This window comes from Dufourea novaeangliae, unplaced genomic scaffold (assembly GCF_001272555.1).
Source record: "Dufourea novaeangliae isolate 0120121106 unplaced genomic scaffold, ASM127255v1 scaffold69, whole genome shotgun sequence".
NCBI lineage: Eukaryota > Metazoa > Arthropoda > Insecta > Hymenoptera > Halictidae > Dufourea > Dufourea novaeangliae.
In genome coordinates this window covers 205,648-229,992 of record NW_015373949.1, presented here as the reverse complement: position 1 = coordinate 229,992, position 24,345 = coordinate 205,648, and the positions used below count along the sequence as shown (strand labels likewise).

The window sequence follows — 24,345 nt, the reverse complement described above, 5'->3', positions numbered from 1 at the left end:
ATCCTACCGTTCGTTTGAAATTTCGTTAATATTACAAAAGACATTTACTATGTATTCGTGGATCACGCGATATCTGATTTGGCTGCCACTTCTACACGTGTTTTCGCTTCGATAGTGGATACTGTCACGAGTACGTTAACAATTATTAGATCCAATTTAAGGGACAATAATCTCTTAGTGATTAGCTTTATCTCGGTAATGGTAGATTAGAAAAGAAGCGGCAGGTTTTTCGGATGATTCGGTTCGGCCTTATCTCTGGGAATGAAGTAGCCGTTCGTAATGGTACATCGGCAACTTCGCGCGATTCGTAAGCCGACACATCCGAATCCGGGTTTGTCATATGCTCGTTCGACGTATAATTTAATCCTACCAATCGAAACGTTAATCTCTCGACGGGTTTCGCATTTGGGTCCCTGTACAAACCATGTTTCCCCGAAATCGAGTTAATCTCTATCCGACCTTTGTGCTCACTATCATTCGCTTTCATTCATTGAGAGAAAAAAAAATGCGCATCGAGCTTTCAAGTTTTAATGCATATGAGTACAATTACTTGCTCGTATGCCAAAGGGGGGTGGGGAGAACGGGGCTCTCGTACATCAAGCTATACACATTTTTACTGTTACCGTTTGTTAATTTCATTCTAACTATCCTAACGCCAAGCAGCGAATCACACCTACATAAATTGTCGTTCGATTTACTCTATGTATATGTGTGTGTTAAATAAATAAATAAATATATATATTTATTTATTTATTTATTTATATATATATCGTCGGTATATATAATCGTTAATGTTCGGATACGCGATGGAATCGCGCCTTCTCGAAATCCGTTAATACACCGGTAATAAATATCGAAACCGATCGTATGTCGTACAAACACGACTCGATGTTGTATGATTGGTAGTTACCATTCGCCCACTGTAACACAATGTCCCTTTTCGTCGTCGATAACAATTAACATTCTATTATACATTCTCGTCGAAAGCGTAAAATTATTGTTGACGTACAGTCGCACGACGATCGGCAATTGATCAGTGTTAAGGACGGTCAGGCGAAAAGTTCGTTCTGTGCTCTTGTACCGTTGCCCATTCTTCTACGGATTTCACAGGCCGCGTTTCACAAAATAATGCCGGTATACCTACTATATAACTTCCGTTGTGTACTGTACAAATTCAACACGATTGCCATCGTCAGTCCTAGAAGAATAATTGCGGTGGGGTCGCATGGTAACACGAGAAAAGTTAGACGAGAATAGTTCGAAAGAAAGAGAAAACCATTTAAATCCATAAAATACAGTTGTTTTGTTGTGTCTTCGGTCAAATTTCGTTGATCGTAGTAGCACGGATAGAAGAGGCACTTTCCGCTTAGGGCAGTGCTGTCCACCATTAAGTTCTGGAATTTCCCCCCTGTTAATATATAGTGTGTAAAAGAAAACGCAACTATGTAAGGGGACCCATTTATGGACAGCACTAATTGCATTTATATACAAGAACAGAATGAAAGTCTACTGTAATCTCAACTGGTACTCGTTTTTATTTCTCTGCAGATATTAAAATCTCTCGGTATCTTTTTTTGAGTCTTAATTTGCAAATATCCCATTCAAAGTATACGTGATTTTTAGAACAATTTTGTTAAAAACATAGGTATTGATTTTTTAACCATTTCAATAAAGGTTATTCACATTTAAACTGTGAAATAATTATCCTCTTTTACCCGGAAGAAGTTCATTATCCATTTTAATGGAACACTATTTTTAGTAAGTATCCTTCGTATGCGTCTCCACTCTTGGTTTCGTACGAAATGTTTTCGGTTCAGTAATACCTTTTTTAATGAAAACGATCTTCAACTGGCAGGCGAAGCGAAACAGAACATTCGTTTGGAAGCATAAAATAGAATTCAACGGTACAAAATACGTTTGCAACGTCGAATGTCCAGTGAGCATACCGTTTCGCTTTCGTTATAAAATAGAAGACAAGTTATCGGGAGAGAGCTCAATAATCAGTCAACAGCTCGAAGTAAAGGTCGCGCAGAACTTAACATCACACATCCTTTGTATCCTTGTATCACGATATTTTTATGTTCGCCGAAATATCAGTCACGATCTAGAAACTCGCCTCCTTTCTTCGTAATTTTACATTATGTATATGTTATGCCTTAGCAATATAAAGAAACTTACAATAACTTGAACGAAAGTGTGTGCCACAATCAGTACCTCGGTCGTTATTCGAAATCAGACAGTGTATATGTCCTTTATGATGATTCTCACAATGAAATTCGATTAGGTAATAATTCTATTACAAATGTTCTCTCTTTTGAAACGTAACTTTATTGTTTATAATATTTGAACTATGCACTGTCTTATTCCGAATCATAATGATATTGTATTGGCTGTTCTACCAAGAATCTGGTGACCAACTCTTAATTATACTAACAATATGTCACTAACATATGTCTGCATACATTGAATTTGTACAAAGGTTCAGTTCCTTAAACACACGTTCCGGCGTATGTATAATGAGTATTATTTTTTTTAATTATCAACATAATAGTAGTAGTTATTATTATATCTTCTTGAATATTAATTAAGCACAAGGAAAGATCACAATGAAAAAACCTGCTATCACCAAATTCCGATTAATTTAAAATTAATAAAAATTTTAATGATCGTTCTAGTAGTAACATTGCGCCTGCTCTTGCTTGAAGTACATTATGAGTAGGTCCCATGACTCTTGGGATATTTGTTGATAAATTAAGTGACAAGTACGAAGGATAGTCCAACGATGACCGTGTAAAACAATAAAGTACTAAGAAAGTTTAATTTAAGATATCATTACTAAATGAAAAACATGATTTAACAAATTTATAAATACACAAATAGGCAGCCACTGTCGAGAGTGTTACAACCAGAAGCGTACCCAACTGCATACGGAATTTGGCGGAATGTAGCAAGCTCTTTCCTCATCAATGGTTCGAATTTTTCTCCCTCGCCGCTTGAAATTATCCGTACTACTAAATGAAGTACTAATCGGATGTAAATGATAATTCTATCAAATTATCAGCATTAAAAAAAAGATAAAAAAAAACTTTTCTGAATGACAACATTTTATAAGATACGTTCTTAATAATTTTGCATTCTATAACAATATATATATATTACAATTCGCTCGTGTATATTAAATATTAAATAATTTTATCGTGTGCGTTTTCAATAACAATGCACTCGTTATATGGAAATAAAACACTGTATATAATATGAAAGAACCTGACACCTGCAGGTCGTTGCTTCTTGTCACACTCTCGACTTATGATTATATCAGGATGGTAGAAGTTGAAGAATTTAAAAATAAAACGATAAAAAACACAATCACTTTTTGATTTGCAGCCACGGATGCTTCAGACACTCTGCTGCTGTCGCTCGCATTCTCGGGTCGAATTCAAGCATCGGAGTTAGGAACTCTTCAAACTCGCGTGCTTCTCTTGGTGACCATTCATATTTTTCTGTAAGCACCTCGTACAGTCCCCAAGGTTTCAATCCAGTAATATGCTTTAACTCGCCCTTCTTATTAAAGAATATTTTAGAGTTCTTGCCGGAAAGAGCAATCCGTATTGGTATTTCTCCAAGTAATTCAATAATATGTGCTAAATGGTCTTCATCTCTGCAAGAAATACATTTTATAACATAAATAAGTGGAACAGAAAATATTGAAATAAACAAAGGAGCAATGTTGCTTCTTACCTGCAATAATCTTTGCCACTATGCGGTTCAAAAAGATAGTCACCAGTTGCTAATTCAAATGCCATACAGGCAGTGGACCATATATCTGCTGAAGTATCATATCCCGATCCTAGTAACACTTCTAATGATCTGTACTGACGAGTTTGAATATCATCTGTGAATTTTTTGTGCACCCAACATGCATTTCCGAGGTCCGCTATTTTCACTTCAACATCACATTCCACTATAGCGGGATTTAAGGGAGCTATGGACGCTCGTTTCAATTGTTTACTGTCAGGTGGCTGCAAATTACGACCTGTAAAATAAATACCAATAAAATATAGTCATAAACATACCATTAATTAGTGTCATTTTCTGAACAAATTTTACCTTCGCTACACTCGTCTGTATCTTCATGGTCAGGTGGTAATACCCCTTCTCCGCAACTTTTTTCTACATCACATAAGTTTGCATTGTCCATCTTTTCAGATTGTTGAGGTAATTGATTCTCTACTTTCTCTCCACCCCCTAAACTATCCACACCGTTTATGTGCAATGAAGGTGCTGACGGTTCTGAAATGTCAGGTGAACCTTTGCTTTCAGTATTATCTTCTATACTTTCTGTATTTATATCCTGATCTGGACTATTTGTTTCTAATTCTCCATTTGTGTTATTTGCCACCACTTTATTTTGCTCCTCAAGTTCTTCAATCTGTTCAACTTGCTTCCTTAACAATTCATTTTGACGTTTAGCTTTCTTTTTGAGTTTCTTCTTTTTATTCTTTGACATTTTCGAATTAGGAATAGGTTCTTGAAATTCCTTTGGCGCAGTCGAAATTAGCGATACTGGTAATCTCATACCTAAAGAATGCAGTTCAATAGCTTCCCATGCTAACTTTCGTATATAAGCTTCATCGACACAAATAAGAACATTTTCAGGTTTAATATCTGTATGAATAATTTTACCTGAAAAAAGAAACGAATATTCTGAAATAACAATGCATTTCAATACTAATTTAATGTTGGAAAAATATTTGCTGAATGTAATTCGAAATACTTTCAATTCACATTTCACTAAAATAAGTTCCAATTTTTTATTTTGTCATACATTTACACAAATACTACTAATGAATATGAAACAAGTTTTTTTTTAAATTTGTCTTACATTTATTATGGAGGTAATCAAGACCTTCAAGTACTTGTCTGATGATACGTTTAACATTATTCCTTGGAATTCCTCTATAGTTGGATTTGATGATCAGTTTAAGGAGATTATGTCCAAGCACTTCAAATACCATGCAAACATGCAAACCATTAATGCCACTGATTTTGAAATCATTGAGCAACTGGACGGTTTTATTGCGTTTAGGATCACTTGGATCTGTGTCACGCACGTCTTTTAATAATTTAATTTCATCCAATGCAGTTTCAGTAAAATGGGATGCAGATTTCACCACTTTAAGTGCCACAAATCGTTTGTCCTGCAGAACATATTCAAGACATTCCCCTTGTTTACTTAATAATCATAAAAATATTTTGTTTTTCTCTGATTTATGTACATACTTGTAAATCCCAGCATAGCCAAACTGTTGAAAAATGGCCCCAACCAAGTTTACGAGTTACATGATAGCGATTTAAAAATAAATCTCCTATTTTGACTGGATGATATCCACCTTTGCAGTAATCACTGCTATCCTCTTGTTCTTCGTCCTCACTACTGTATACCTCATCATCATCTTCTATTGTTTCATTACTGGAGCTATGGCATGGTTCCACTCTATAAGTTTCATTTAAAGAAACAAATAAAAATAGCAAAAACATGAGTCTAAAATAAAAAAACTAAAATATTTAAATACATGAAAGGTAAAGTTTAAATTATATGCCAACTGTAATGCATTAAGAATATTTAGTCAATCATTTTGGTAAAGGATAGCTTTTTATTGTTTATGAATTTGTACTTAGGAATTATTCTGTAAGTTATTTGAATCTAGTTTGTAGCAGTTACATTTGTAAATCAACATTTTAAATTTAATCTTCTTAGAAAAAAAAAACAAGAAAATTACTAGTTCATACCTCCTTTAATTATTGAAAACCTTACAACTTTGTTTAATATTTCTTAAACATTATCAAACATGCTCCTTTTTATAAAGCGACTGGTTATAAGTAATGAAAATGATGTAATGTGGTCATAAAGTAGATCTCTGACAAACAGGTCATACTAAGACCACAAAATACAGAACTGTGAATACAACATTCTGCTTATTTGCCTCAAAAGAATAATACTAGCAATTAATAACAATTCTTTAACTAGCAGGAAAACTATGAATTTTAATTAGTATTTGCAGTATTGGTGTTTCTTTATACTTTTAAACAATCATTGATGCTGAAGTAGCCAGAAAAAAACTGAAATAGGGTTTAAACAGTTCATACCACCCTAGGGTAAAGCCAATAACCCTTCATATCCCATATTTCTATCAATACTTTTGTTCCAGTGTCAGAAACACGAGTACTGTAGCTCCTGCTTGATTTTATGATCATACTACATCTCTTCCAATAAGAGTAAATACTCTTAATATTCTGCACTGTGTATATATGCATTGAATTTTATAATTTAAACTCTGTTCTGTTCAAAAAGAGACTGTCCTGTATGTGATTAACGAAGGACAGACACATCTGCACGTTCCTTATTGTACCCAAAACAGTTCACCGACAACATTTTACCATCGTTAAACGGCAAAAAGAAACCAACAGAAAATTTTATAACGAGACATGTGTCAAACCGAAATTTGCTTAAATTACAAACTGTCAACAAGAGAGGTCAACGAAAAAATGAAATAACACATTAATAAAAGCTAGTCAGGTACCTCTTTCCGAGGTAGAAATCTGAACTTTGTTGATCTTGTCGAGCGGCTGATGTCTTCGAGCATTGAGCTCCTGGTGTATCTGATTCTCCCTGAGAATTTCCCTTTCCTTTACGTTTACTCGGCTTGTGCCTTTTTTTCTTGGCCTGAATCGCTAGGACCCGCCTGTTCACGTCCGTCTTCGCACTCATACCGTCCTTTATATCTCGATTTGTTGGCCCGTTTCTATCCTCTTTCTCTTTACACTTCCCACACTTGTTCCGTTTTCACTACCTTCCGTACAATTTTGTTGTTCTTTCACGTTTCAATACAGACACTTATATCCGTTTACACCTCGTCCCCAAGATTGTCTAGAAACGATATAATACGATTTTATTATCGTCTCATTTCTGCGTTGTGCCGCGCACTTCGCTCGGCGGTTGTTTGAGTATGGCCGCCCCCGCCGTCACCGTGTCTCTCCGGTTTCCCGTTTCGACCAGAGCAGGTGTCGTCTTGTACAAGTCCGTCGATGCGTTGTACTCTCCGACACGCTACAACCTTGCTTCTAGATCAAGTCGATCCCCTTCGTTCGCACTTGGTCTCGGTACTCGATACTCGATATCCTTGTCTATGCCGTAGTAGCAGACGAGGCTCGAATTCGGCCAAAGCCCTTGAATAAGAATTTTGTAGTTTCCGATGCTTCTCGCCGATTAGGGACTAAATGTGTACATCGATACGCAACCTGTCGAGTATTTTGTACCTGGCTTAAGGTTTTCCATAGCATACAAGGTATCCCAAAATAGCTTCGACTTCCAGAAATAAGGGGTTCCTAGGATGATTTGAAACAACTTTTTCCTTACTAAAAATGTTAATCGAGGCTTTGTTTACAAGATATTAGCGAAAAACCCCGACCAATCAGAGCGCGAGTCTGCCGGCCGAGCTTCTACGGTAACGTAAGCTACGCGCTGCGATTGGTAGCCGACGCTACCGCGGGAACTCGACCGGCAGACTCGTGCTAAGATTGGTCAGGGTTTTTCGTTAATATCTCGTTAACAAAATCTTAAATGACATTTTTGCCAAGGAAAAAGTTATTTCAAATCATCCCGGGAACCCCTCATTCTGGGGGTCGAAGCTATTTTGGAACACCCTCTGTATATAATAGACTGCGCGGTCTTATGGTAGGGCTGAAGTCGACATAAGAGAGAAAGGACAATAACTGGAGCTAGGGATAAATCAATACAAGTAAATACGAGTGCATTACTCGATACATTTGTTTCAATACCGAGTAAATGAACGCAACATATGTAACCCCATTTTTGGGGAATCAGGAGCAATCAAGAACCCCAACACCGTTGAATTGTCACTACCCAACGTTAACGATACCGCATGAATTGTGGGTATTATCAGGTGGAACGCCCTGACTGGACCCCAGAAAATCGGGCTAAAAAAATGTATTGGATGTTAGGTCTATCCTTGCATATCGTTTGTGGTGATAACTATAAAATCTGTTGTTAGGTAGCAGCAGAATAGGTGTGCATCATAATACGTAATGTCGTACTCTACTATACATTATGTGTTTTTGGTTATAACCAAAAAATATTTTTGTGTGTGACGTTTGATCACAGAAATCTTTTATGCTTGACCGACGTATAACGTAATTATTTCTTATTTAATGTCTGTGTATTTTACGCACTACGTTGGACAAATATTGACGAAATGGAAACAATATTTCACGAGAAGGTAAATAATAATAAGCGCAACAAAAAGTTAACGGTCTTTTCGTGTCTGTAGCATATTAATAAGACAATTTGTTATAGCAAGAAGGATATTTGTGCGCACAACATTGTTTAAATGCACTTTTACAAGGACCATACTTTAATGCAGTAGATCTTGCCAGTTTTGGACACGAACTGGATAAAGAGGAAAGAATGAGGATGGCAGAATCTGGTATTGATAGTGAAGATTACAAACTCTTCTTAGAGGTAAGTGTTTCTATATTTTAATTTCACTGTTTTCTTTCTGCTTTTATTTTATTTTATGTTACAGTGTACATTTAATTTGTTTAATAGATTCTAAACTCAAATGTTTTAGCTTAAGTCTAACTATCAATGAGTAAAATATAATGATAATTACACTATAGATCTTTATATATTTCTGGTATGTGATTTAGAATGGTTAGATTTAGAAGGCTGCAATAAAATAAAAGCATTAATCTTTATTTAATACCTTAATAAAACTGTAAGTATCAAAAGTACATTTCTTTTTAATTCTTAATTTTTCAAATTGAATAAATATCTAAAGTTTAACAAAAATACATGTTTGACCACCAATAAGTAGTTGTATTTCAGTTAAATACATTTTGTGTTCATGCAAGTAAAGAATGAATCAAAATATAGTCAAGCAAAGTGTCTAATGAATGTCAATTATACTTTTTAAAAACTCTACTAAACATAGCACAAGATTTTATGCACTAATAAATGTTAATATTATATGTAATAAAGAATATTAATTTGTTTATACAGCAACCATCAGGAAATATGGATGATAGTGGATACTTTTCAGTTCAAGTTATTAGCAGGGCATTGAAGGTTTTGGAATTAGAACTAGTCCCATATAATAGTACAGAATCAGCAGCTTTAATGGCACGGAAAGATCCTTCGTAGGTTATTACTCATTCATTCATACCTTCATTTCAGAAGTTTTTTAATGATTTTCCAATAAAAAGAAATAATAGAATATGTTCCATTATTAAAACGGATCATCAAGTTTATATTCATTCTCATTCTCATTACCATATAATAATTTATTCTTTATGTAAGTATATAGTAAAAAGGAGATGTGTTTTTTAGACAGATGAAAGCATATATTTGTAACTATAAAGGTCATTGGTTTACCATAAGAAAAATTGGGAAACAGTGGTTTAATCTAAATTCAATGTTGAGTGGACCACAACTTATATCAGATACTTATCTTGCAATGTATTTAGCTCAGTTGATACAAGAAGGTAAGTATAATATATATTGAAGACATCTGAATCGTAGTAATTACAGTATATTAAATACAAAATATACTTTTCAATAGGTTACTCTATCTTTATCGTTATTGGTACACTTCCTCAATGTACCGCAGATGATGTTCTTATGAGAAATCCAGTAGTAGCTGTACCAAAAGGAAAAGCTCCTTTAAAACCAGAATCAAAAGGTTATCGTTTGGGTACTAAGGAGGAGGATGAACTCTTAAAAGCTACGCTTGATTTAGGAGAAGTTAAAGTACCAAGTACATCTAATTTATTAAGAACTATAGATTCAACTGCGTATAGTAAAGCATCAACGTCTAAAGAAGAGATAATGGTGAATAAGCCACGAGAAAGGATAATTCCTATAAAAGTTGAAGGAAGAGAAGAAAACGATGATAAGAATATAGAGTTGCAAAGGGCACTGCAGTTAGATTTAGAAAATAATAAAGATGATATTGACGAGTCTCTTAAATTGAGATTAGATCTTCATAATGACAATAAAGCAACTCGTACAACAAATATATCTGATGACACAGATGACGATGATGATTTAAGAAGAGCTCTTCAACTGAGTTTAGAATGCGTCACTGCTCCACCAACACCTGAACCTGAAGATTTACGTTGGCGTCGATTAAATCATTTTGGTATATATTCAAGGCCATCAAGTACAGAAACATCTCAAAAACTGAATACTTAATATGTGCAAAAATTTTTTTTAACATTATTACCGTTACTATTATTACATTACTATTACTGTCATTATTATTAAAACATATTTTATTTGTAAATTATAAATAACTAGTTACTTTGTATACTACTAACAATAAAGATCCGAGAAGTAAATGTAAAAATAAAGCATACGTGTATGTTGAAACTACTGGTTTAATAATTATTGGAGTACCTAGTGTCTATTATTTTATCATTATTACCAATTCCTTTATCACATGAAAAACTGATTTCTGTTTTGAATTTACTAAAGAAATTATTTGTGTTTTTACTTTCAAGAAAATACTGTGAACCACAATTTTCTCAGGACACTTCAATACTATTGGATCAAAGTTTTCTGTTATGTATTCAAAAACACACTTCTCTTTTTATTTTCCAGTTTATTTTAACTTAACATTTTTTAAATACGTTGTATTCTTATTGGTCTTTGAATGCAAGATTTATATGTTTTTGCAAAGAATACAACGAACGAATACATTTTTTCGTTGCAATATTACCAGAAGGCTATGAACCGAGATTTTAACTGTAGCTGCTCTGTGGTTGCTCCTGTTTTGTATGTGAATGCTGAATGTTGACATTCAACATGGCGGCATGTCGTCAGTGCTGTGCTGTGTCGTGGTGAGTTTCATAAAACTTTCTAAAGCCGTTCGATTACAAGTTTTTTAACGAAACAATTAGATTCTGCAGGATTATTCATTCTCTGTGAAGCATATTCATATTCCATAAGTCCGTGGGAAACCGATAAATTTTTATGGATACTTAAAGAAACGAGCGATCTCATAAAAAAATTAGAATCTTATAACTGGCAAGCACGTATAATATATTGGATTTTTGTTTTGAACTATTCCGGAAATAAGTACTGTCGCCTGGAATTTGAAATGCACCACACGAAATTCGACAGAATGATACGCGTTTAGTTACGTTCCATATATACACTTGCAATGCTTACATCTTTACATATATTTCAAACATTTTCATGTGGGTGTTCAAGTAATCTATCTTAGTATAGTAACGCTCGAGAAGTATGATTTAAATCTTAAATCGACGACACTAATGCTTCCATTGGCTATATAACATCGGTAAACGAGATATATGGAGCACGAATAAAATCGAAAGAAACAAGTAAAAAAACATTGAGAAAACACTACCAGTTGGAGCACAAAAAGTCAATGTCAAACTGGCAGTCAATTATTACGAATATCTTGTTTATCTCATATAAAACCACAAATAGAATACAATAAATATATTGTGAATTATCTTATATACTTAAATATTCGTATCGCTATAAAGTGCAAAATATGTAATAACCTATACGTACAAATGAAACAGTAACTTCGGTAAAAATGTATTTTTTACTTGGTTTAAGTGGAAGAAAAGTTATGATCTGAAATTCAGAATATAAGACTGATATATAAAATGTTTCATAAATGGTACATATTTTTTAACTATATATAATTTTATGAAACAATTGATTGCATGTAATTGATTCGCTATGTGATTAAGTGAATTAGTTGCAAGTGCAACTGTAAATTTAATTACTGCAGGTACTTTTTTAACTGACAAATAAATACTATTTTCTAATTTTCTAGAATGTTACATTAGAAAGCTTGTGATCCTTTCTATTTGAATATGTATTAAGTTTTTATTGCAATAATTCTTGTTACTCTATACTAAAATGAATGTATTTGTTTTTTATTTCAGCTTGTGTAATTGTTAGTTTAGGACATTTTTGAAACCACGGCTCACTGTAAATTTCACAATTAAATGCTGAAGAAAGGAACGCTAATATAGAAATATTGGAACAACACAATCACACTCAGCACGCATTGAAGACATCTGAGGATTTTCAAGTCAACATTTATCCTTTAAATCTCCTATGTTTTTTAATTTACTCCTTTTATAAAGGATGACTGTTGTTTAAAAGGAAACACGGTTGTTCTATTGTATGCTAAATTGAGTAAATATCAAACACTTGTTATAACACTCATGCATTACATATGTGGAAAGTATCAATGGTCTATGATGTGCTAAGAATTTTGTACTTGTATTCATTCGTAAATCAACATTAACTAATATTGTTCATTTGTATATTGTGTACACAAGCTTTGTGAGAAAGAGTTAGGTAAGCCATAAAGTGCCCGTGACCGTGATTTTGATTGCGGCTGAGATTGTGCTGCTCTTGGTTAATAAAACACTTGTATTTGTATTTAAAAGGAGTGCCAATTTCGCACAGAGTTGCAGAGGTACTCGCTGATATATAATTTATGATAAATGTCAAAATACATTCAAAACCTTCCTTCCACTTCTTGGTCACAACAGAGCTGCATTTCTGCGGCATTTTAAAGAGCCTCTCTTCCTCCATATTAAGTTCTTGTAACATTATAATAGTGAACAAAGATATAAGGTACCAAGAACCGTTCTGTGATATCTATGTTAACACTTAAATAATTGAAAAGACTAAAAATTTCTAAATATAAGTATATATATATATTGTGGTGAAACGGAAGTGAACATAAAAAGAAATTAAGTAATTGTTTCAAAAGAAAAGGAATACTTATACGTAAAGATTACATTTAAAATTGTGCAAATTCGAAACTATGTCCAAGAATCCTCAGTGGAAAACGTTCCAGCCGCCAATCATGAACTCTGACCCTGCAATACTTGATTATAAGTCTATGGCTATACCGAGTCCCAAAGTTATCACGGGATCGCATCAATCAGCAACTCATATCTACCGAAATGGTACCAACTACAGCGGTGATCATTATATGACGGATTCACCTCCGGGAAGTGGAAAGAATAATATACACTATGCAGGTTACACCAATACTGAGCCATCACGTAATGAAGTCACCAGATTTCCTTTTGGAACATTTACTGAAATGGAAGGAAATCCTGGTTACACAAAAGAACCATTAACAAATAATTCCACTTATCAGGATCAGTCTGCTAACCAAGGGACACGAGAAACTGGAATAATTGAAAAATTATTAGTAAGAATCTCATTATCATAGGACACTTTACATTTTTGCACTTACACAATAAGTGCATTTTCTTCCATTCTTTTTTAGCATTCTTATGGATTTATACAGTGCTGTGAAAGACAAGCAAGGCTGTTCTTTCATTTTAGCCAATTTAGTGGTAACATAGAGCACTTAAAAATTGGAGATCCAGTTGAATTTGAAATGACTTATGACCGACGAACAGGGAAGCCAATTGCTAGTACAGTTAGTAAGATATCTCCGGAGGTGGTCAGTATATCATACATATTATATTTACATTTCTGAAATGGAACTGTACATAATTAAATATCTAAATTTATAAAATCTCGTAATTTAGGTGCTAAGCGAAGAACGAGTTACAGGAAACGTTACTACAGAATTACACGCGAGTGGTGATTCACAAGGGCGTATCAGTTACGAAAACAGAGGAGAATGTTTTTTTTTGCCATATACAAAGGATGATGTTGAAGGAAATGTTACTTTGCGTACTGGTGATAAAGTGTCATTTCAAATTGCTACTAATCAACGGTATATAATCTATATTTTTTTACTATATTTATCGAAACACAAATGTACAGAGTTAATACAATCCCTTGAATTTAATTGTAGTGGAAATCTGGGTGCATGTCATGTAAGATTGGAAAATCCAGCACATCCAATTCGCTATCGTGGAGTAGTATGCTCAATGAAGGAAAATTTTGGGTTTATTGAACGTGCTGATGTGGTTAAAGAGATTTTCTTCCACTTTAGCGAAACTAAATCTATGAAAGAAGAACTTCGACTAGGTGACGATGTTGAATTTATAATACAAACACGAAATGTAAGAGTGTATATTTATTTTATATAAAATTAACTGTCACTTTATTGTTTTAGTAAGTGAAATTCTGAATTCTTTTCAGGGCAAAGAGGTAGCTTGTAACATTACCAAATTACCACCTGGGTCTGTAGTATTTGAAGAAGTCTGCAATGAAATAGTAAAAGGGCAGGTATTAAAACCTCTAGAAAGGGGTAATGCGGCTCGTCATCAAAGTGATCCATTACCTGGAAGAATTCGTTATAGAGATTCAGATCATTTTGAAGTCGAAATTCCTTTTGGTGACAAAGATCAGAAAGGAGATTTTACTCTCAGGTACAAATAGTTATATCACCCGCATGAATGATTGTTTCATAGTTTATTGAAACGACTAAAAATTAGTATGTGTTTTTAGACATGGGGACTGGGTCCAATTTCGCATTGCTACAGATACTAGAGATCAACTCAAAAGAGCTACTGAAATATTGTTGTTACCTGAATCTTTTAATGTGTCTGGTGAGAGACGAGAACAAGGCCTTATTGCTGCACTCAAAGATGGATTTGGTTTCATTCGTTGTGTAGATCGCGACACGCGTCTATTCTTTCATTTCAACGAAGTTCTTGATGTTGATAGAGAAATTAGTGTTGGAGATGAAGTTGAATTTACAGTTATTCAAGTAAGCATAATTTTCTTCAGAAGTATATATTGAATATTATTTTAATCTTAATATGAATTATTACTGTTTTTCACAATAGGATCCATCTTCATCATTTTCGAATAATCGACAAAGTGCGATTAGGTTGAAACATTTACCAGCTGGTACGGTTCAGTTTGAAACAATCATAGACAAAGATTTACCAGGTACTATTGTTCAAGGCGTAAATGGCTTGGTGCCTGGTCTCATTGGATACATGAAAGAGAATCAACAAAAGAGTGTTATTTACTTTAGCAAAGATTGCGATCCAAAAAATATTCCAAAGTTAGGTGACAAGGTACATTATTATTTTTATTCATTGGGAGAACCAGTTTTGAATACACTGTTACTGAAGTTAGAGATTTATTTTAGGTTCAATTTAGTATTTGTCAAGTGAAACGAAATAAAGAACTTGTTGCTGTTGACATATCTCTAGTGAATTCTTCTGGTGAAAAAACTCAGAATGGCACCAAAAAGTTGAACAGTCAAGTTTGTCAGGGCTTCATTGCTGCTCTGAAAGATGGATTTGGTTTTATTGAGACTGTAAATCATGATAAAGAAATATTTTTTCACTTCAGGTAATAACTTTTACATAAATCAAGTCTTTTACTACACACTTGTAATACATATCTTTGTATTCTTTAGCAATTTCGAAGGAGATGTTAGTACTTTGGAAGTAGGAGCGGATATTGAGTGTACAATCACTTCCGGAAATGGTAGAGGTAACGGTGGTTGTGTTGCAGCGGATTACGTTAAATTGGTACCTCGTGGAAGCATTCCTAGGCCGACACCAGTTAGCGAAGTGCTTGATGGAACGGTAGTACGACCATTACGAAGTGCAAATCCTGATCAGGCAGAGTACGCCGGTTTGATAAAGATAAATGTTACTACTGAAGATGAAGATACCCCAGAATACGAGTTTAGAATTATGGGACTGGTCAATAAACGCGAGCTGTTACAAGCTGGTGACCCTGTACAGTTACAGGTGGACTCTGCAGGTCATGCTTGTAATATTGTAGCAGTTAGGAAAAAAAGAAGAGCAACGGTGGATGCAGTAAAAGGTCCTTTTGGTTTTCTTTCGTATGAGGTTGATGAGGGTAAGAAATTGTTCTTCCACATGAGCGAAGTTCGAGACCACGCAACACTTCAGCCAGGAGACCCGGTTGAATATGTTTTGATCACGAATCAACGTACCGGTAAATCGTCTGCATGCAATGTAACACGAATAAGGTAAATTATACATTTTTACGAATTATGTATCTTCTTGTATCAGTCTTATGAACTAATCTATTAATATCTGTTTATATATATACATATATATATTGCACAGCGATTCAGTCCAACAACGGCCCGAACGTTTGATCAGTCGATTACGTACTACATCTATGGAAGACACAGGTCCTAAATTAACAGTTGTTAGACAACCAAAGGGGCCAGACGGCACGCGTGGATTTAGTCAGGAAAGAACCCAGCATACCCCTGGTGCCATCCAAGAGTAATGTCGTATCGAAACGGTTAATGCTTATCCAAATTGTAATCTACATTACTTGTTTTTAGTCTATACACTTCGGTACCGAGATTATTATTATTATAAGCATGATCGTAAACATTTGCCAAATTGAGACTAATGTGACAACAATAATAATATTGATAATAATCGATTGGATTATGATCTTGTTGAGAAAAAGGAGAATATAAAATTAAAAAAACAACGAGTCATTTTATCATCTTATAAAGTATGAAAATAATTAGGGGGGCAGTTTGTCTGAACTATTTAATTTTACTAAAAAAAACTGTTGAAAATCTTGTTTCATTTTGTAACATCGCATAATAGATTTTCTGAAGAGTAAAATAATAGTTGTGAAATGTTATTGATCCTTTTAATTGCCAAATATTTTTCTCTATAAAAATTTGACAAACGTTTCCTTCCTTCAGTTTATTATAAGTACAGGATATAGATTGGAAAATAATTTAATATTGAGCCGTTGACAACCTGCCTGTTTGTAATGTTCGAAGATAATGTCTCATCTGTCTTTATAAGAATATACGTACATGTTGATACAACATTTATTTATATTATTTTCTTTAGAGTATTTGTTTTACCTATAATGTAAACTACAATCAGTTTGAAATGTACAATAGACGAAAACGAAGTCACATGCAAAATGCATCATATATATATTATATATAAAAATACTGATTGGCTGTATAATCAAAAGAGAAGAAAAAAATGTATCCGCATCACTTGCTGAAACTTGTGAATTTAAATAATTTTTTAGTGGAAGGAGCAGACATGTGTTTTATTATATGAATCATTGTAACGTGTCACTCTATTGAAAAAAAGTATCTATGAATCTGTAAAAAAAACAGTTACAACTGGCCAATTGTTTGTCCTAGATAATATATAATATATAAATATATGTACATGCCGTTAAGTTCCTGATGCAGTCTCGTGTTGTAAAATCAAACTAGTATTACGGATTCAGTCGATATATAATGCAAAAACAAAAAAATGACAAAAAAGTACTTATGCGAAGAGTAACAGAATCGAATTTTATAAGTTTTGCCATCAGAAACAGCAAGCGAGGTACACGTGGCATTATGTAGAAATAGATGAAAGGAGTAAAAATAAGAACAAAGTCATAACACAAGCACGGTACAAACTAATCGTTTGTCTGACAACTCATGGATCCAACACATCATGTGCATACATATTGTAAAATTATTGATGAATAAACAGTGGAAATATCAACTGTACCTCTCTTTTTAATCACAGAATTCAAATAGTGTAGAAATCATGTTTTCTTGAAAGTATTGTAGTAAATACGTGTCATTGACATTTGTCATATATCTACATTGACAATTTGTAATAAAAATTTACAAATTATAATCTACAAGAATATTATGATATATACAATATGTATTTATTATGTATGTACACAGATGTGGAAATTGTCACAAAACGTGTTTATTTTCTGTATTTAATAGTGAATGTATTTGATTTGGAATAGATAAGAATAAGAAAAATTGTAAATCAGATCACAACGCATTCATATGGGAAAGGTCCTCGGAGACGTAGATAGCTCAGTCCCGGACAAGCTGAAATAACACAATTATCATTTTATTAAACGGACTTTTTCCAACAATATTTCTATTTACTACAGTCATTAAAATTTCACTTTGTTATTTAACTCTAGGTAATCATATATCAAGACTATTACTTGGGTGATTGAAAATGTCATATTCGTGATTACTTTGGGAATTGAATGTAACCAAATATGAGACTGCAAATTATAAATATAGTTATTAATTATCTTTGATCGATAACAATAGTTACTAACGTGTTTCGCATAATGGCCCATAATAACCAGTTCCTTCGCAACGGCATTTAAATCCAGGCTCCGACGATATTTGCAAGCAAGACCCACCGTTCAAACAAGGTAATCTATAGCATGTATCGCTACGCTTGCCTGGAAAAATAATTACAGAATAATACAAAATTAAACGAAAAAAAAAACTGGTGCAAGAGTATAATAAACTGAACCACAATTGCTCGTTAAGTTCACGTTAATGCAATTTACAGGTATGTCATTACCTCTTAACGCTTCTTTACAATCCTCATTATTATTATATCTATATTCCGAAGAACAACCATAACCGCATCTGCATTGTGCATTATAGATGCGACATCCATATTGCATTTGATCCAAATCGCAAGCTCGCGACAGTGTGCTTATAGCTAAAATAAAAAGTAATGATGAAGTAATGATATTTATAAAATACTGAAATTAATTTAAAAATGTGGAATCTTATATTTCTAAAAATGCAAATAACAATAATTACTATAATGATTAATTAATAATGACAGTTATTTTGCAATAAATAGAAATATTTTTTATAAAATTCTATTTACATTAATAATTAAAATATATCGATTTATCATATTTATATACTGTTACATATTCATCACAAAAGCAATGATAAACGCTTAATTACCTTGTTTTAAGATTAAATAACGATAGCGCAAAAGGAGCGCCGCATTTATCAATAGATGACAAATTATGCAAAATCAACAACGACAATATTATGTAGATGCATAAGAGATATTCAAGGGACAAATCACGGTCTCAAATTTTCTGCAAAGCTTTCCAAGCGAACGTTACATACGCAGTGAACGTATCTGTAGTTTATTTACCCTGAAGAGATAATGCTACGAAGAGACATGCTGCCTCAGGCAACTATTTCTACCGGATGTGTCCGCTGCACTTCCCACTTGTTTAAATTGATAAATGTTTAAGGAGATAAAGCCATGTCTGCGTGGGTTAATTGATTTTTCGAATGTAAAATCTTTACTATCGTCATTAATATTCATATAGAATGGAAGCAATACGAAGAAACACGGAATGTGCATCTATAAAAGTACGCTTCTTTATCGTACCGCTTTATCTGAGTGTACTCGGTAAATGAACCAAGATGTTCCTTTCAAACGAACGTTCAATATTTATTTTACTCTAACCGAATTATCTACCGAAACAAAATAATCAATAATATTATAAAGAGAAACAAATATCCTTGCGATTAATTTAGATATTTTAATATCCTATAAAATATAGATATCTTTAACTTAATTATCTCGTTCGTTCAAAATGTTCATACAAAGACACGGGCAAATTAAATCGATGAATGAACAAAGTCTTATTATTTTCTTAACACTTCGCTAACACTGTGACCTGCAGTGGGCCAATACGTAAGCCACACGTAAGTCTAAATACGCTTTTCAAAACTATTACAATTTTTATATTCTAACATCTATCATTCAGAAACGTTTGAGAAATGGAAGTTTCATATATTAACAAAGTTTAATGTAAAGTATGTAACATTATGTCCATGCAAAGCTTATTTTTACGTGTTCCGTGAGCGAAGTGCGAGGAATATGAAGAATGATCGAGCATGTCGATATTTTTGAATGTATGAAACGCAAGGCGCAAGGAACGTGTTCATACCTACAGTTACAATTATCAGAATTAGTGGCGGTACCAATCTTGGTAACATGGTGGGCTTAAAGAGGTCTCACACGGAATCCGGACGAGAAGTCCCGATAATGATAATCCGGCTGATTGTTGAGTTCAAAAACGAAGATCGACGACCGGCGCGCCTGCAGATAGGCTTTTCCTGATCTCGGCGGGGTCAGAGGTCGACCGTTTGAAGGGGCTTCGCGTCTCACACCATGCACTATCGTCGGAAGGAAATTCGTGCTTACTGCTCGTGCTCGTCGAACGGACGATACACACTGATACACACTGAGCGCGCTGACCGAACTGAACTGTTGACTCCGGGCAGCTGGAGGCAATTGCCCCTCGACGACGGTTAACTAAATACAGACTAACGCGCTTAGCTAGGATGTCACCAGAGACCAAGAAACCATGCGTGGGGTGGTTAATCAGTCGGTGACTACCACATACCATCAATGTCTTTTAACAGCCTGCTTGGAACTGTAATGTCCTATTGTTCGCGTATACGATGGCTTGCTACTGCATATTATTAAAATTGTTGAGCTGTTCAGAATGTTAATTGCATTTTTGAGGGTACAATCTCGCGATCCATAGTTTTTAATTTGTAACATATTATGTTCTACTTCCTTTTACAATTTTTTCCCATTTTTGGAATGATTTCGTTAGTTCGTTATAAATTAGATAACATTTCTGTTTTTTTGTTAATAAAGAATCTCCCCGATATCTAAATAAATGCAATGGTCCGATAAGGGCAATATCTAGAAAATCGGGTGAATGCTATAAAAGTTCCTAGTCAAAGTAGTGTGGTTGATGTATAATTAACATATGTAAAGTACAGCAGGTTTATCAATCTGTGGCATATTTTTTTTTCAACGATTCGTACAGTTTACTTGTACATCTTTATATTTCATTTTTAAGTAAAAACGTAATATGGTTACTTTATGAAGATATTGAGATATATACTGAAATGTCTGAAGTCTGAAGTGTTATATGACACTGGATCAGCCCTCATTTATCATGTGACCCACCATATATTTTCTCGAACGGACCACATGGTCGACAGTAAAGTTCTAAGGTTTAGAAATAACTGGAGTTCATATTCGAAATTTCTATTCTGTACGTGTGTATGTAGTGGACAGCAAATCCTTACTATTCTAGAACTTCTGAACGTTTATTATACTTTTATAATTTTTTGTATTTGTGTTAAGTACATTTTCAGTATTACTAAATGGAATATTTTCATTTTTTAAACATTCTTGGTAAATTTAATGGAAATAACACTGTTGAACGATTGGGGGGAAGCATATTATCACATTTTAAAATTCGATAACATTTGACATTACGGTCATAATGCCGGAAGTAGACGTGGCGCGCACCGTCGAATATGCAGAATTTGTTTGCGCAATTTTCTTACAAAACCTTTTCTCTGCAAGATAACAGAAAGCTGTGCTGGACACGTAATGCTAATCATTGAATTTTATGTGTAGTTCGAGATTGTGATAGCAATATCATAATAGAACGAATAATTGGGTCAAGGAAGTTTATTAATTATAATAATAATTTATTGGCAAAAGTGTAATAATCTTTAGATTCTTGGACGGATTATAAATGTTTTAAGGCACTTTGTTTACATTATACATCTAAATTTGAGTATTAGTACCCTGAATAATTAACAAATACTTTACAAACTTAACTTGAAGTTTGAATATAACTATCATTTTCTTTAGGTATACAAAAATTTATAGCTGATACTTCATATAAAAATTCATAATCAGTGTCTTCAATGGCAAATCTTCTTTCTGATGTTATATTCTAAAAAGGAATATTTATATAGAATATAGTTTTCTGTTAAATACAAGAACTGACATGGTTATTGTTAGTACCTTACATGAATGTTTGGTCATGTTGTTCGTGGATCATTGTTGCTCTTCGAGACTGAACCATACCACCTTGTCTATTATATAATTCTCGCACCAAATTATCCTTTTCTTGTTCAAGTATCACTATTCGTTGGCTTTTTTTGCTAACTTCCTATGTTACAATTTTTATAAAACATTAATATTTATTTAGTATTGTATATTTACTTTTATTCACTCACTTCTGTTAGTCGGTGATTTTGTTGCTTGAGCCTAGAAAGCATATCTTGTTGAAGTTGTGTAGATGTTGGAGTACTAAGAAAGGCAAGATTCATATGTAGAGGAAGACCCCCATGTTCCCAGCTACTTATCAATGCAGAAAGGTGTCTATTGACTTCCAACACCCGAGCACGTTGTAGTTCCAGACGTTCCTGCTGTGCTTCTGTCCATTGCTCCTAAAAAAAGGAGGTAAATTGTCAGTGAAACATATATAATGTAATGTTATAAAACATAACTAGAAAATCTGTATACCACATGAGATCCCATACGTCCAAGATGTTTTATCTTTTCTTGAGTAGCAGATATTTGTTTCAAATACCATTCCCTAGCTTTATCAACTGCAGCTAGACCCTGAAGTAATACATCTTTCTCTTGCTCAATTTGTTTCATTCTTTTCATCTAAAAATAAAAGCAGAATGAAATAACTTTTTGTTTAACGAAAATTGAAACACAGGTTTCCCAACTATCCAATCTATAAGAATGTTGCATAGAATTATGTACATTAGAAGCTAACTAATATTTGATAAAAGTTACACAGTTATGTGGTATGTTAATAGTTATTATATTTCATGCAAACCCACAACCGATCACCAATTGTTAGTTGGGAATCCTAGAGGAGAACATCTTTACCATATTATAATCAATACCATTCTGCAACGTATGACGTCTAGGTTCTCTACGGCGATTTAGTGGTTTTTTAAGTTGAAAACCAATTTGATTATTTTGTAAGTCAACTGCTTTACCATCTCCCAATACCCGAGTTGGTCTTAATAACGTTCTTGTATCTGGTCTACAATTTACTGCTGACAATTGTCGTTTCTCTATAGTTTTATCATCATTCATTAATAAACCCATTTGCCAATTCTGTAATACTGTTCGAATTTCAGACTTGTCAAAATTTCTATCGGTGTTAATAATTCTAGCTTCTAATGCAGCTCCAGTCCTAGGAGGTTTTGGGGGTCCATATGCTTTGTTTAGTTTTGATTCTGCTCCATTTCTACTATCCGTTAATTCTAACTGTGCATTGGCATCTTTACGACCTGCTAATAACTGTGGCATACTTAAGGTTCGCTGTTGAGATATGGCATTATTTGGTCTTATAGTTGCTGTATTCGGAGATGTCCATGTTGCCTTAGTTTGACTATCTGGAATAAGAATTGGTGCAGACGGTGGTCTATTTGGTTGGCCACCATGTTTTTTGGAATCAGACTCTGCTTGAATTTGTAGTAGACAGATTTTGAGCCCTGTGCAAAACCTTTCGAAAGATAACAAACCATTGGATGGTGTAACTTTTTTAAGACTGTCTAAAACACCTTTTGGAAGACCTTGTGTTCCATCATCTTGCCATCTACCTTCAATGTCCGAAAATTTGACAAACCCTGTATTTTGATCATCCATTATATCAAAAAGCGTACGCATGGCACTGACAAAATGTTTTGGCAGCCCATCAGCGCCTGAAGTTTGTATTTGCGCCATGTTTATATACAAGAGTGCTTAAAGTATGGTTATTAAAGCCACATATAATCGTTTAAATATTTTACAATTATACGTTATCTTTCTAACGCTGGAAGATGTTCCATTGTTTCTTTCATGAATCGTTTTTCGAATTAATCGTTTACTTATAATTAGCCATTGTTAATTGATCATTGTTTTATTCACCTGACAGGTGTTTCTTCCTATACGGGACATTTATTAACACATATTATTAAATTATCAACTAAATTATCCCTTATAGATTTGACTACGTTCAACATTTTTTGAATACATTTTTCTATCAATTTTTTGTTAATAACTCCAATCTTCTTTTTCAAATAACCTCATTGAACTTGTAATTGTATGCACAACAGATGGAACAGGTGTATCGAACGGTTATGAAGGTACATAACTAGAACTTACTATAGTTATTTTGCTCATAAAAACAGTTTTCAAAGACTGACCTTCTTAGATTAAATGTTTAAAAAACGTATGTACAGAAAAATAACATATTAAATTATTCTATGAAAGATACGCGATTCCGATATAAATATATCAATTTTATTAAATATAATAAATAAACAAAATTTTCCAAATTTATTCGAAATTGGTTGAAAGAATCAAGTGCGAAGTAATAATACATAAACACTTAACGTAATAAACCTAGTCAGCCAAACCTGCAAAGTCAAATTTTGTCCAAAGCTTGTTATAATATTATGTATTCAATATGGCTACAAGTTTGATGCAAGATCTGCTATCAATAACTTGCACGGAAATTGGCAGCAGATTAGCAGCATGTCTTGCAATATAGCCTAGGTTATGAATTGACCTATGTTAGTTAGCCTAGGTTGTGTTGCAGGACTTGCTGCTAATTTGCTGTCAACTTGCTTTATCATTTTGTCAGCAGGCTTTGCCAGAAAAACTCAAGTCAAATGT

At 33.7% G+C, this 24,345-nt stretch overlaps 5 protein-coding genes across 7 annotated transcripts; 2 read left to right on the top strand and 3 right to left on the bottom strand.

Moving 5' to 3' along the window:
• Positions 1-3,169: 3,169 nt before the first annotated feature.
• On the bottom strand, positions 3,170-7,118 carry LOC107186126 (SRSF protein kinase 3). The gene is made up of 6 exons (XM_015573937.1): positions 6,582-7,118; positions 5,281-5,494; positions 4,883-5,198; positions 4,108-4,683; positions 3,739-4,033; positions 3,170-3,658 (listed from the first exon to the last, which is right to left on the bottom strand). Exons 1-6 carry the CDS (start codon positions 6,767-6,769, stop codon positions 3,367-3,369), a joined length of 1,881 nt encoding a protein of 626 aa, XP_015429423.1. The 5' UTR covers positions 6,770-7,118; the 3' UTR covers positions 3,170-3,366.
• A 1,034-nt stretch (positions 7,119-8,152) lies between these two features.
• Positions 8,153-10,270, top strand: LOC107186125 (ataxin-3-like). 3 transcript variants are annotated; one of them, XM_015573934.1, is made up of 5 exons: positions 8,153-8,297; positions 8,375-8,539; positions 9,080-9,216; positions 9,407-9,561; positions 9,639-10,270. In XM_015573934.1, exons 1-5 carry the CDS (start codon positions 8,274-8,276, stop codon positions 10,268-10,270), a joined length of 1,113 nt encoding a protein of 370 aa, XP_015429420.1. In that variant the 5' UTR covers positions 8,153-8,273. The 3 variants fall into 3 exon arrangements, with proteins under 3 accessions (XP_015429420.1, XP_015429422.1, XP_015429421.1); XM_015573936.1 differs by having other exon boundaries at positions 8,260-8,297; positions 8,379-8,539; XM_015573935.1 differs by having other exon boundaries at positions 8,273-8,297; positions 8,361-8,539.
• A 2,456-nt stretch (positions 10,271-12,726) lies between these two features.
• Positions 12,727-16,541, top strand: LOC107186127 (cold shock domain-containing protein E1). Its single transcript, XM_015573938.1, has 10 exons — positions 12,727-13,292; positions 13,371-13,550; positions 13,639-13,829; positions 13,911-14,121; positions 14,201-14,430; positions 14,510-14,771; positions 14,851-15,087; positions 15,162-15,367; positions 15,435-16,019; positions 16,120-16,541. Exons 1-10 carry the CDS (start codon positions 12,897-12,899, stop codon positions 16,286-16,288), a joined length of 2,667 nt encoding a protein of 888 aa, XP_015429424.1. The 5' UTR covers positions 12,727-12,896; the 3' UTR covers positions 16,289-16,541.
• Positions 16,542-17,766: 1,225 nt separating this feature from the next.
• Positions 17,767-19,841, bottom strand: LOC107186138 (protein crumbs homolog 2-like). Its single transcript, XM_015573950.1, has 4 exons — positions 19,793-19,841; positions 18,385-18,528; positions 18,131-18,259; positions 17,767-17,888 (listed from the first exon to the last, which is right to left on the bottom strand). The coding sequence occupies exons 1-4, from the start codon at positions 19,839-19,841 to the stop codon at positions 17,824-17,826; spliced, it is 387 nt and encodes a 128-aa protein (XP_015429436.1). The 3' UTR covers positions 17,767-17,823.
• A 1,844-nt stretch (positions 19,842-21,685) lies between these two features.
• Positions 21,686-23,479, bottom strand: LOC107186133 (suppressor APC domain-containing protein 2). The gene is made up of 4 exons (XM_015573944.1): positions 22,567-23,479; positions 22,189-22,335; positions 21,900-22,112; positions 21,686-21,832 (listed from the first exon to the last, which is right to left on the bottom strand). Exons 1-4 carry the CDS (start codon positions 23,410-23,412, stop codon positions 21,686-21,688), a joined length of 1,353 nt encoding a protein of 450 aa, XP_015429430.1. The 5' UTR covers positions 23,413-23,479.
• Positions 23,480-24,345: the final 866 nt, after the last annotated feature.

Bases quoted from the DNA above. Each gene is read 5' to 3' on its own strand.
- LOC107186126 (XM_015573937.1), bottom strand. From the start codon at position 6,769: ATGAGTGCGAAGACGGACGTGAACAGGCGGGTCCTAGCGATTCAGGCC. The intron at 4,034-4,107 runs GTAAAATTTGTT...TTTATTTTACAG, and splicing joins TACAGACGAGTGTAGCGAAG to GTCGTAATTTGCAGCCACCT. The intron at 3,659-3,738 runs GTAAGAAGCAAC...TATTTCTTGCAG, and splicing joins AGTGGCAAAGATTATTGCAG to AGATGAAGACCATTTAGCAC.
- LOC107186125 (XM_015573934.1), top strand. From the start codon at position 8,274: ATGGAAACAATATTTCACGAGAAG. The intron at 8,298-8,374 runs GTAAATAATAAT...AATTTGTTATAG, and splicing joins AAACAATATTTCACGAGAAG to CAAGAAGGATATTTGTGCGC. The intron at 8,540-9,079 runs GTAAGTGTTTCT...TTGTTTATACAG, and splicing joins ATTACAAACTCTTCTTAGAG to CAACCATCAGGAAATATGGA.
- LOC107186127 (XM_015573938.1), top strand. From the start codon at position 12,897: ATGTCCAAGAATCCTCAGTGGAAAACGTTCCAGCCGCCAATCATGAAC. The intron at 14,772-14,850 runs GTAAGCATAATT...TTTTCACAATAG, and splicing joins TTGAATTTACAGTTATTCAA to GATCCATCTTCATCATTTTC. The intron at 15,368-15,434 runs GTAATAACTTTT...TGTATTCTTTAG, and splicing joins GAAATATTTTTTCACTTCAG to CAATTTCGAAGGAGATGTTA.
- LOC107186138 (XM_015573950.1), bottom strand. From the start codon at position 19,841: ATGTTACCAAGATTGGTACCGCCACTAATTCTGATAATTGTAACTGTA. The intron at 18,529-19,792 runs GTATGAACACGT...TTTTTATTTTAG, and splicing joins TCTGATAATTGTAACTGTAG to CTATAAGCACACTGTCGCGA. The intron at 17,889-18,130 runs GTTAGTAACTAT...GTGTTATTTCAG, and splicing joins TGGGCCATTATGCGAAACAC to CTTGTCCGGGACTGAGCTAT.
- LOC107186133 (XM_015573944.1), bottom strand. From the start codon at position 23,412: ATGGCGCAAATACAAACTTCAGGCGCTGATGGGCTGCCAAAACATTTT. The intron at 22,113-22,188 runs GTATACAGATTT...TCCTTTTTTTAG, and splicing joins GACGTATGGGATCTCATGTG to GAGCAATGGACAGAAGCACA. The intron at 21,833-21,899 runs GTGAGTGAATAA...ATTGTAACATAG, and splicing joins AAAATCACCGACTAACAGAA to GAAGTTAGCAAAAAAAGCCA.